Raw genomic sequence first — 12,022 nt, 5'->3', positions numbered from 1 at the left:
TACTATAAGTTTTTTTTTTTTTTTACCCACTCTTTGCTTTTATAATTTAATTTGAATAAAAACCAACATCATTCATTTATGTTTGTATTTTACATTTCAACACAACATGTCTCATATCCTCAATGTCAAATGTCCATTGGTTCATGGTGGGCAGCCATCTTGAGCACCGACAGCCATGTGTAACCAGTAGTCCTGATTTTTGAAGCAAACAAAATTGTAGAAGTTTTCACCACCTTTGAGGAACCCATGTTCTGTGGCTCCCCATGACACAGGACTATCCACAAACCCATGCACAGTGAGGGAAACCCATGGTGTAAACTTCGGTTCATCGAAATACTGCCTGGAAGATCCGAGGTAGAGAAATAAACAGCTTGTAAGTTTCAAATATGCTCACTTTTACACCGCAAGCATCTCCTTAATGGAAATATTTATGGAAATATTATACTTAAGTGCAAACTGAATTTAGTTAAGTTTTCAGACACTTAAAAGCATCTCCTTAAACACTTATGGAAATATTATACTCAAGTGCAAAAAGATTTCAGACACCTAATTGTAAAATGTATTTAAGTTTATATTAACCTTGCTAACAGGTTAATGCAATTTGCTGAAATTTAGAGTTCTTTTTTGACCCACATAAGTACAAATGTAATTTCATAATTACATGGAGGGTCCTTGAAATAGATTTAAACTGCCGAATGCAACTAACCCTAAACTAAGTACATGTTTATTATTATTACTCGGTACTTAAATGTATAATTACACTGTAACGGACACCTTAAAATAAAGTGTAACCTGACAAGCATTTAAGTTAAACTAAAATATGCTGTAATGTCACATATGTTAAAACTTGTATGTTATGTATTATTATATATTCGTAATTACACATTTGTAATGATGAAGTTGCAATTTAATACATTTAAAACATAACTTGAAATGTACAGTTGAATAACACTTGTTATTAAATTATAATCAAGTACTTTACACATGCTTTGGTATGCAAGTAATACTAAAGAGTTTACTTGTGAATTATCTTACTAATGGCTTACTTGTAGTTGTCTGCATATACACAGGTTTTTTGTATACAAACAATACCGGATGCGCGCGCATCCAAGAGGCAAGACCGCTATATGTTATGCCGAGTTCTGTAAAAGAACATTGTAATTAACGTAGATTTCGCATTGTTTGTAAATTCTTGTTGACTCAATAATAAACTGCAATTTCAGAGTTGAATCTGTTTGCTTGTGTTTCATTTGCATATTAATATAACATTATGTAAAAAGTTAGTTAGTTGACTAGTATGAAATTGTCCAACTAAGTTTGCGAATCATAAAAACATTAGTATAAAATCATAAAAACACAACAGCTCCGCGTCATCTCTACTTCTGCTAGATATAGCCGTAAAGACTGTTGCTTTCTGCCTCTTAGATGCGCGCGCATCTACGTGATGACGTTGCACAGAAACCCGTGTATTAAGTTGGAATATAGTTTGTGATGGTAACACGGTCTCACCTTAGTTCTTGCAGCAGCAAAAACACATTCTCAGGTGAGATAAAGCCAGTAACGGTGCACAACAAGGCTTGATTGGCAGAACTCTTGGGCTCTGGACACACGTACGTCGACAGGAAACTGTCCGCAGCATTTTCACTGAAAAAAATACACAATTCAATTTAGAAATAGTCGAAAACACCAGGAACTCCTTTCCGTTTTGTGAAGCAAATTGTCATAGTAATTTCATTATTGTCAATCTGTGCCACAGTCTTTAAGTAGTCATTGTACAATACATGGAGTCAACTTACAGATATAACAAGTCACAAACATATAAGTGCACAGCATGATATAGTGACTAGCCTTCGCTCACCAACTGATGTCCAAGTTAACAGCTCCAAGCCACTCCAAGAAGTGATGTGGGTCACATGACAGTGTCTTTCCCTGTATATCTAATGGGTTAAGTGAGGGACATGGTATATTTTTCAGGGTGTGATGGCTAAAAGCAGGCTTGTGCTCCTCGTATGTGTACTGGGACAACAGCTTGGAAAGAATCTTATCTTCATCTGCACCTGAAAGAGTCATGAATGCAAAAGGCTAAGGCAATTGAGAAATATGTTTAATGTCAGTGACGGTAATGATGGATTACTTGCTACAAACCTGTGTTGTATTTAGTTAACAGAAAGTCATATCTGAGTGGTAGCCGGTGTTTTATACTTGACAGAACCCGCTGGTATCGTTTGGTGCCTGGAGTCAAGCTTTTGTCTGTGAGGTCCAGAGACACGACTGCAAAACAAAGACATTTTATAATTGTAATATTTATTGAATACTTTTTTGTTCAAAGATAAAAACACCATTTCATGCTACTCAGAAAGAATAAAGACGTTTACCAAATCTCATGGCCTTTTTGTGATTGTACTGAGATGGTCGTCCCTCCAAGCCAAGCTGTTCATATGTGTCTTTATCTAGAGACAAAATTAACTGACCTGGGAAAAACAGTATGAAATTAATATGTAAATAAATTATTATAATTTTTTATTGATTTATTAAAATAATCTAACTCTAAATTGAAATGTAACTAAGACATACACTTTACATACACTAAGATTCATAGAGATGTTAATCTGAGTAGTTGTCTTGCTTACCACTGGAAAGAAGTGCAATGGAATTATCTTCATCAATTTTGGTGTTGTAAGAAAGCGCATAGAAGTTTCCTGTGTTACATTTTTTTTAATTAAATTAAAATTAAAATCTTGTTCCAATACCAAAAAAGCTATTGAAATTCGCCCATTTTCCCCTCCTACCTTTCTTTACAAGTGACTCAAGGAATGTTTCTTCCAGTAGTTCATAAACAGGCAGATTCCGCACTAGATAATAAGGGCTGAAGCTGTTGATCACACTGCTGATGTTTGCAGGGAGGATCCCACATTCAGGGATCAGCACTGAGATCTGTGGAGACAGTCCGAGAAAGCGACACATTTCCGTCTGAAACTATCGCGACCCAAAGACAATCAAGAGTTGTAAAATAAATATGTTGAGCAGATGTTTAATGATTTAACTCACCTTGTAATTAAAGTTGTGATTCGACACGTGGATGTCATGCCGAGACTTTTCATTCAAGAAGTTTGATTTCTCGCACACCAACAGGCTTCTCGGGAACTTTTCCAGCTCTGGCGACATTTTGACAACTATGTGCAATATCTACATTTTTTTTATGACGTCAAGCAGCCAAAAAAGAGAAACGAGCTGAATAAACTTTCAAAATAGTGGCAACTTCACTTGTCGCAAACGTTTGACGTCAGTTCCTGCTTACAGCAGAGCAGCAGAGCGTGATTATAAAACAGTTCGCGAGTGCAGAGTAACTGAGAAAAAGGTTGCTGTTTTGAACTAGCCTTTTGTATATCTAATAAATATGGGTAACAGTTTTATTGAATATTTTTAGAGTCTCCACGTTTGTAGTAATTAATAATAGTCTGATACAATCTTAAAATATTGTCGAAATTAAGACAAAAAAATGGGATTTTGTTAGATTTAGTTGATTGGCTAAATGTAATTGATAAGCTATACTATTTTGTTAATAACCCTGTGGTTATTCTGTACTAATTTAAATGGCTATTAATGTGATTAGAAGTATTTGTTTAACGATTTATATGCTACGCTTTTTAATTGTCTTCATCTTTCATTTTGTTTCTACGCCCTCTTTTTAATGTTAAGTAAGTTGATTTGGATGTCACCTCGTATTTTGGTTTTCTTGATAATAAAAATAAAACAGTTTAGATAAACAACATAGCCTATAACAATGATTTTGAGTTATTATAAATGTAGCCTACATACATTCCATGAAGATAAATTAAGAAGAAGAAAAAAAAAGGAAAAATAATTTAGATAGACTTATACTGTATAGCCAACTAAGACAACAACAAAAAATCTGTAGGCCTAATGTTAATGTTAAAAACGATTTTCTACTGGATTAACTGAAATTCTGGAGAAAATCGACTGTATAATATAATGTATTATTGGTCTATAAATAAATAGATACATATTTTATTTATTAAGTTTTTACACTGTACATTTTGGTGAGAGCTTGGCCTAACCTATATGAAATGCAAATTAAACTTGAACTTTCCCCTATACACATTTCGACTGGTTTCTCGTGGAATATCGTTACAGCTTACATATAAAAACCTACTGCACTCTGTTGCGTCATGAAGAGTGTAAACAGATCCATGTGCAGAAAAAAGTGCTCGTTCGCTCTGCCATGTGCGCACGAGCCCTCTGCTGTTCGTCATCGTGTTTCTGCACTATACACAATGATTAACAGAGCCTGTTCTGGAATAACATACAGTGGGAAACTAAACAAGACTTTAAAGATTGGATGTTATTATTAATAACTATTATAGTTCATTAACTATAGGGAACAACATATCCATCAGCTTTTGGGCTATAGCTATAAGATACATATGAATTATTACATGAATTAAATGGGGGGGGGGGGGGGGGGGGGTCACTTGTCACAATAAATAATAAATAAGTTTAAATGCTCTTGGATGCAGATGTAAAATTGTTTTTTATTTAATAGACTTGCTAAGATTATGTTCTAAAGCCCATTGGCTGGTTTATGGCTAAAAGTCATTTTTTCTGCTTAGACATCATCAATTTGTTTGCAAAGACAGGTGACGTTGCTGTGACGCAACTCGTGTGCATGTAGTATTTGTCAATCTTTCTTACGCAAAGACTGCAGGTCCCTTTTTCATATTTAAAAGACTTTCTGCTCCTCAGTTACTTACTGCACTGGTCAATGTGATGAATGCTGATGGACACTGAGCAGTCAGAGGGAACTTCAGCCGTGACCGAGTGTCTGTCTGAACCAGAACACACAGCAAAATATGAAAAATTATCACCTTATTCACCAAAGACTCACCAAACAGACAGGCAAAGAGCCAAATCTCTGCCTGTAGATCTATATCAGGATGAATCTTTCTCACACAAGAATCTGGTTCGTGGAAAGAGAGTTCAGTTTGCAGACATGATGGGGCTGAACCTCGCAAACGTCAGACATTTTGACATCTCTGATGATGCAAATGAAACGTGCAATGTGTCATCTGGACTCCGGCATCATCCTCCAAACCAAGAGCTTCAACATGGCAGTGATCCGACTCCAGCACGGTTAGTGGCAGCATTTGACATGCCTGTTAGTTTGCTGGAGTTTGATATGAAGTCAAGCCGTCTGGGAGTCGCATTGGAGAGTGTCACAATAACCGCTTCTGAAGTGAAGGGCGTGATCAGAGTGATGCAGAGCAACGCAAGGAGAGAAGTTGGGGTCAGGTACACTGTAAACAACTGGCTGACATTTTCGGATATTCAAGCTGTGTCAAGACTGAATGAAGAAAAAGTGCTACAGTGGGAACTGTTCGACTTTATTTTGCACGCGCCTCTCTTTTTGAACAACGATTCATCTGTGCATTTCGCAGTGTATTGTCGGACTGATCTCGGGGAATACTGGGACAATAATGATGGAGAGAACTACACTTTAAAGTCAGCTTGAAACGGAAATCGCGATTGTAATTTCTTCTCTGTAGCCTATATCCAAATGAAACGGCCTTTCGAACAAGAAAAATGTAGGGCGGGTCTTGACTTTGTCTATTGGGAATTGATTGGATCATTGTATGGTTGTAGTTTGCTGTTGCTGTGATGTTATGTCATGTGAGTGACAGGTTGTCCCGGCCTCGCCCCAGTAAACACGTCATCAGAGAAGAAATGTGGTTGCAACAGGAAGGGGAAGATTACAGATTAGGATTATTCCATTTAAAAAAAAAAACAAGAATTGTCCATTTTGTCCAACAGACTACCTGACAGTTTACATTTAGTTCAATAAAGTGAACTTTACTTTTAATTTGCATTCATCTGTATAAATAGGCTGAAGTCGTGCTAACCTTATGTTTCACCTAAGAGTGGGCGTAACCATTTTGTAAACTGAAAGTGTCTGGCTTCCAATGTCATCCACTTCCAGTTATTTTTAGCTGTACAAAAACAGCTGGCAATTCTTACCATATTATTTGAATGTATTGACAATTATAAACGCACTGGTTTTTGTAGCACAAATAGTTTCACCATGTACTGTTATTCTTCTCGTTATTTCTCAAACATTCACAGAAAACAGCTTTTTTTCACTTTCATAAAATTTGGCACAAAGTCCCATCTCAACACATTTAATGAATGGCTATGCTATTCTCAATTTTGTCATTTCATCTTAATATCAGCATTTCTAAGATGTAGGCTATTTATTTAAAGCAGTTTTGAGGTTAGTTAATCTAATTTTGTCTTTCTGGAAAATAGTGATCTTTGACATAAGTTAAATAGAATTTATACCATGGTCTGGGTGAATACTCGATTCTGATTGGCTGCAGGGTGTCCGTTAAAAAGTGATAGAGGACACCTAGTAAAGTAGTTCTGGTGAAACTGCCTGTTTACCATTCGAAATTAATAAATAAATGCGCTGCCTACAACAGCTGTGAGTAACCATAGCAACAGGCCGTTGAAAAAAAAATGCATTTTTGAACCTGAAGGGTTCTACAAGCTGAGCGGACTATAAATATCTCCGGTTGCTAAATAAACCGTCAGGCAAGTTATTATTTGTAAAAACTAGATTTAGCCTAATTAAAATAGAAACTAATGTTTTAAAAATGTTTTATTTGGAAAGTGACCATGGTATAAGCGGGTTAATGCCCTCCGAGGTGTCCATTGTCAGGTTTTAATGGACTTTAATGGACTTACAGAGTTTATGATGTCTATTTGTTAATGAGGGATTTGTGGACAAATTTATATTTTAAAGCTGTAGAGTAAAAAATACAGTTTTTGCTGACACACAAGGCCCCATGTTGTTATTATTTAAAAATTTATATGTTCCATGTGCTACATACATACATTTCAGAGAGACATCTTTGCTATTCATTCAAATGTATAAAATAATATTTCAGAGTGTTAGACATCTTCAATAAAAATATGGGCAATTAAATATATTCATATGCCTAGAATAAATGAACTTTTCAGATTAATCTGCTTTATTATGATTCAGCATCTTGGCCATCATCATTACCCCAGCGATTTTACATGTTGTACTATGACAACTAAATTAGCAAATGCTTTTATTTAGGCTATTTCCCATAATAACACATTGTCTGATGCATCATCATTTTGCACATGCTAAACTTGTAGCCTATCTAAAAACGATTTAGACAATATGACAAATTAAAAGTACGTAAGGGATCTTCCCCAGTATGTTCAGTATTGTAATATGCCTTATTGACCTGCAAAGCTAAATCGTTTTTACAAATGTTGTATGCTAGCCATGCTCTATGTGCATCTTATTTATTTGCTGGAAAAAATATTACATTAACATACATTTACAGTATACTCTACTACATTACAATTTTACACAGACAGTCAACTAGTAGTGCAGCTTACAGATTTGTCATTCACAACCATACTGTATGGACACTATTCTTGGTGCTGAACATATTTACAAATGAGGCTCTCTTTCAACAACGGTCCTCTGAACAGAATACAGAAGGCCAATGGAAACCTGTGAAAAACAGATAAGTGATACTGTTTTAGATGTAGAACATAAACATTTATTAATTATTAGTCACTCTAAATACTTATGGGAACTGGGAACATTCTGTTATTTGAATCAGGCCATTCAAGTTTAGTTGTTCTCAGCATTGTTCAAATTCACTACCCTTTCGTTATGTTCGTGGCTGAAAACAGCCACTACTTTAAACTGCTGTAAAAATTGATCAGATAAATATTTTTTTGCCATTTTTTTTGCATAAATCTATTAATCAACCTCAGTCCTGTTCAAAACTACTAAATGTTTTTAAAAAAATCAAGATTTTAACTCTTTAATTGCCAAATTCATAAATTATGTCACTGATTTGGGAGGGAAAAAAACACAAAATTACTTATTTTCAATATAAAATGTGATTGTGGACTGGATTTTTTTTTACCTTTTATCACAGTCTTGGACATGTCAAAGATTAGAAACAACATTGGTTTTGATGCATTGATAGTTTTTGTGCAGCATCAGATTTTAACTTTTTCTCCCTCATTTACTGTTCGTGGCTGTTTTTGCCCCATTGACTTCCATTATAACCACATTTTTTGATTGCAAAGCCATGACACCATAAAATCATGTATTTTTGATTGTTGGTGGTTTTCCCTGTTGGGAAGAGGTAAAATTTGTAATTTTTACTGTTGATAACCAGGTGGCACAATTAACCCTTTATATAGGCCTGTGCAAAAAAAAGCTTAGTTTCTGGCTTTTACATGGAGTTATATGGAGTATAATAGCATAATAAAGTGTGTGTGTGTGTGTGTGTGTGTGTGTGTGTGTGTGTGTGTGTGTGTGTGTGTGTGTGTGTGTGTGTGTGTGTGTGTGTGTGTGTGTGTGTGTGAGAACTTGATGCGTCTGAGAAAATCAAAATATGCACCTCAGCTCTCAGAACTACATGAAGTAAACAAAAACAAAGTAAGTGTATTTATGCATCTACCTTTTGATAATGAGAAATGCAGATTAAACAAAAACTAAGCAAGTGGATTTGAACACTTGCATGCAAGCCTGCTGGTCATTTGATGGTGAGAAGAGCAGCAAGCAACATGAGAAAGGGCTTGACTTGTAGTGAAGTTTTAGAGATGATCATGCAGCCCCGACCCCTCCAGCGAGCTGCAGGATGTATTGTCTTCTCCCTCTGACACCACAGACTCAGGAGAGTCAGACCATTATTTGGATGTGGCACCCTCATCATCCTCTCTAGCTTCCACTGAAGGCGAGGAGGATTCGGAAGATCCTGGGTCTGGGTGGATTGTGAGAAACGGTGAAGTTTGGTTTTCCACCAACGCGGAGACAACTCCCTTTCTTCAGCCTGCCAGAGGCGTGACTTCATGGCCGACGCGCTATGCCATCGCAAGGGTCCAGAACATTGATTCTGTGTTCAATCTGTTTTTTACGGACGCCGCACAATGAGAAACTGGACCGGGGTGGACTCCACAGATCTCCGTGCCTACATGGGGCTACTGATTTTGGCCGGCGTCTACAGGTCCAGAGGGGAGTCCACACGTTGCCTGTGGGATGATCACAGTGGTCGTGCGATTTTTAGAGCCACCATGTCCCTCTCAAGATTCAAGAAATCACCAGAGCTCTGCGTTTTGGAGGTTGGTCATGCTGACAATGAGGTCAATCATCTCGTCGGCCATGAAGTCACGCCTCTGGCAGGCTGAAGAAAGGGAGTTGTCTCCGCGTTGGTGGAAAACCACACTTCGCCGTTTCTCCCAATCCACCCAGACCCAGGATCTTCCGAATCCCCCTCGCCTTCAGTGGAAGCTAGAGAGGATGATGAGGGTGCCACATCCAAATCAGGATCTGCCTCTCCTGAGTCTGTGGTGTCAGAGGGAGAAGACAATACATCCTGCAGCTCGCTGGAGGGGTCAGGCTGCATGATCATCTCTAGAACTTCACTGCAAGTCAAGCCCTTTCTCATGTTGCTTGCTGCTCTTCTCACCATCAAATGACCAGCAGGCTTGCATGCAAGTGTTCAAATCCACTTGCTTAGTTTTTGTTTAGTCTGCATTTCTCACCATCAAAAGGTAGATGCATAAATACACTTACTTGGTTTTTGTTTACTCCATGTAGTTCTGAGAGCTGAGGTGCATATTTTGATTTTCTCAGACGCATCAAGGTGAGTTCTCTCTCACTCACACACACACACACACACACACACACACACACACACACACACACACACACACACACACACACACACACTTTATTATGCTATTATACTCCATATAACTCCATGTAAAAGCCAGAAACTAAGCTTTTTTTTTGCACAGGCCTATATAAAGGGTTAATGGTGCCACCTGGTTATCAACAGTAAAAATTTAAATTTTTACCTCTTCCCAACAGGGAAAACCACCAACAATCAAAAATGCATGATTTTATGGTGTCATGGCTTTGCAATCAAAAAATGTGGTTATAATGGAAGTCAATGGTGCAAAAACAGCCACGAACAGTAAATGAGGGAGAAAAAGTTAAAATCTGATGCTGCACAAAAACTAACAATGCATCAAAACCAATGTTGTTTCTAATCTTTGACATGTCCAAGACTGTGATAAAAGGTAAAAAAAAAATCCAGTCCACTATCACATTTTATATTGAAAATAAGTAATTTTGTGTTTTTTCCCCTCCCAAATCAGTGACATAATTTATGAATTTGGCAATTAAAGAGTTAAAATCTTGATTTTTTAAAAAACATTTAGTAGTTTTGAACAGGACTGAGGTTGATTAATAGATTTATGCAAAAAAAATGGCAAAAAAATATTTATCTGATCAATTTTTACAGCAGTTTAAAGTAGTGGCTGTTTTCAGCCACGAACATAACGAAAGGGTAGTGAATTTGCCCAGAGTGTACTGTTGAGTTTTTGAAAATTTTCAAAGCATTTTCCTAAAATATGTGTAAAAATAAGCTTTGTCACCAAAAATCATTCCATTTGCTGAAACACGGAAAAAGTTATGGCCAAAATAAGACTCAAAAATACCCCATAGTGGCTGAAAACAGCCACAACAGCACATAAGGGTTAACCTCTGGCAATAACAACCATACTGGAATATCAAACAAAGCTGGCATTGCTTGCCTGTCTCTTGATGACCGCCAGATTCTCTCTAGCTTGATTTATGAGCATATCCAGTGTTTTGGGGTTTTCAACATGAAGGTTCTCCCTGAAGCCATCTTTCACTCTGCGAAGTGCGTATGTTCTGTAAACAAACAGTATTTTTTAGTTAAGAAACAGTAGATGATGCAATCGTTTGATTTTAAAACTAATTTAAATGCGCTAAATTAACGTTACATACAGAAACGCTTATAATTAAAATGACAATACGTGTTTACTCACAGCCTACACTCAAAATTAAACTAAAAGTGACAAAACGAGACATAAAATGCGAGAATATATACAGTTATATTATATATAGACTATATTTCACACGGAAGCGTACCTGTAATTATATGAGGGGAATTTTTTGCTCTCTTTCATAAGCATCCTGTAGAGTGAGATAACTTGAGCCCGACTGCACGACGCCATGTTGATTTCAGTGTCATTCGCTCTTCTTCTCGTGTGTTGCTGCATTTGATACATCGCCATCTAGTGTCAGGATCCGTCGGGCACACAACGTGCATTCCTACAATAAGAGAGTTATGGCATTTCAGTTACCTGCATGATGCAATTTGGCAAACTGTAGGCGCAATACATTGGTGTTACATTACATTCCTTTAAATCATTAAAGGAACAAATATAATTGTAGCCTACCTACTTATATTTTGTTGTGGCATGCAACTATTAGATGTGTGTCACAGTGTGTGACAAAATATTTGTATAATTAGCCTATTTTATAACATAGAATGAACCTAGCACGAAAAGTATCTGACGTATTTGACCTGTCCCACCACAGAGGTCTTGATTTTCACAACTGTATACAATAACAATTAAAACCAGACAGTCATAATTTTGTCAACATTTTGTCATTTCACTTACCATGTGAAAAAAAAAATCACTCCTTAATTTGTGCTAAGTGCCTGTAAGCAAGCAACCTTACAAAGCTATTGCATAATGACTAAATAGAAATGAACCAGCTCTAGCAGCTAAACAAGCAATTTTCAGTTTTCACTAAATTACTTTCAATAAAGCAGTAGCCTATATGGAAATACAATTTACTCAAGGTGCACTTCAAGTGCTACCATTTATGAACGTTAAATAGGGCAGCTAACAAAATTGTGGAGAGAAATTCATGTCCACAACCGTGTTGGTGCCTGGGGAGAACACAGAAGATCCCCAGGGCCACATCATGGCTGACTGTGGCATATGGGGTCTCTTTCAATGACTGTAAGCCATCACACTATCTGTGAAAAAAACATAGACTCAAATTGGAACCAAACAGATCTAACGTATGTATCTTTTACTGATATTTAACTAGTAAACATAATGT

At 36.8% G+C, this 12,022-nt stretch overlaps 2 protein-coding genes across 3 annotated transcripts in view; both read right to left on the bottom strand.

The window, feature by feature from the left end:
* Window positions 1–24: 24 nt before the first annotated feature.
* The window catches only part of rpp40 (ribonuclease P/MRP 40 subunit), a 114,821-nt gene continuing 102,823 nt past the window's right edge, over window positions 25–12,022 (bottom strand). Inside the window, exons 1-8 of one of the 2 annotated variants that reach the window (XM_079612329.1) lie at window positions 3,049–3,386; window positions 2,790–2,934; window positions 2,631–2,699; window positions 2,376–2,471; window positions 2,146–2,271; window positions 1,859–2,057; window positions 1,510–1,644; window positions 25–340 (exon numbers count right to left, since the gene is read on the bottom strand). In XM_079612329.1, the coding sequence (XP_079468455.1) occupies window positions 142–340; window positions 1,510–1,644; window positions 1,859–2,057; window positions 2,146–2,271; window positions 2,376–2,471; window positions 2,631–2,699; window positions 2,790–2,934; window positions 3,049–3,165 (1,086 nt within the window). In that variant the 5' untranslated portion in view covers window positions 3,166–3,386 and the 3' untranslated portion in view covers window positions 25–141. Of the gene's footprint in view, window positions 341–1,509; window positions 1,645–1,858; window positions 2,058–2,145; window positions 2,272–2,375; window positions 2,472–2,630; window positions 2,700–2,789; window positions 2,935–3,048; window positions 3,387–12,022 lie in introns of those variants that run through there. The other variant, XM_079612330.1, reaches the window with a different exon arrangement.
* lyrm4a (LYR motif containing 4 a) lies at window positions 7,340–11,274 on the bottom strand. The gene is made up of 3 exons (XM_079612339.1): window positions 11,036–11,274; window positions 10,675–10,795; window positions 7,340–7,567 (listed from the first exon to the last, which is right to left on the bottom strand). The coding sequence occupies exons 1-3, from the start codon at window positions 11,179–11,181 to the stop codon at window positions 7,505–7,507; spliced, it is 330 nt and encodes a 109-aa protein (XP_079468465.1). The 5' UTR covers window positions 11,182–11,274; the 3' UTR covers window positions 7,340–7,504.

Source organism: Phoxinus phoxinus, assembly GCF_949152265.1.
Source record: "Phoxinus phoxinus genome assembly, chromosome: 5".
Taxonomy (NCBI): Eukaryota; Metazoa; Chordata; class Actinopteri; order Cypriniformes; family Leuciscidae; genus Phoxinus; species Phoxinus phoxinus.
This window is presented reverse-complemented; position numbering and strand designations above follow the sequence as displayed.

Excerpts from the sequence above, each read along its gene's own strand:
- lyrm4a (XM_079612339.1), bottom strand. The coding sequence starts at position 11,181 with ATGGCGATGTATCAAATGCAGCAACACACGAGAAGAAGAGCGAATGAC. Across the intron at positions 10,796-11,035 it reads TTCCCCTCATATAATTACAG|AACATACGCACTTCGCAGAG; the intron begins GTACGCTTCCGT and ends GTTTGTTTACAG. Across the intron at positions 7,568-10,674 it reads TGGCGGTCATCAAGAGACAG|GTTTCCATTGGCCTTCTGTA; the intron begins GCAAGCAATGCC and ends TGTTTTTCACAG.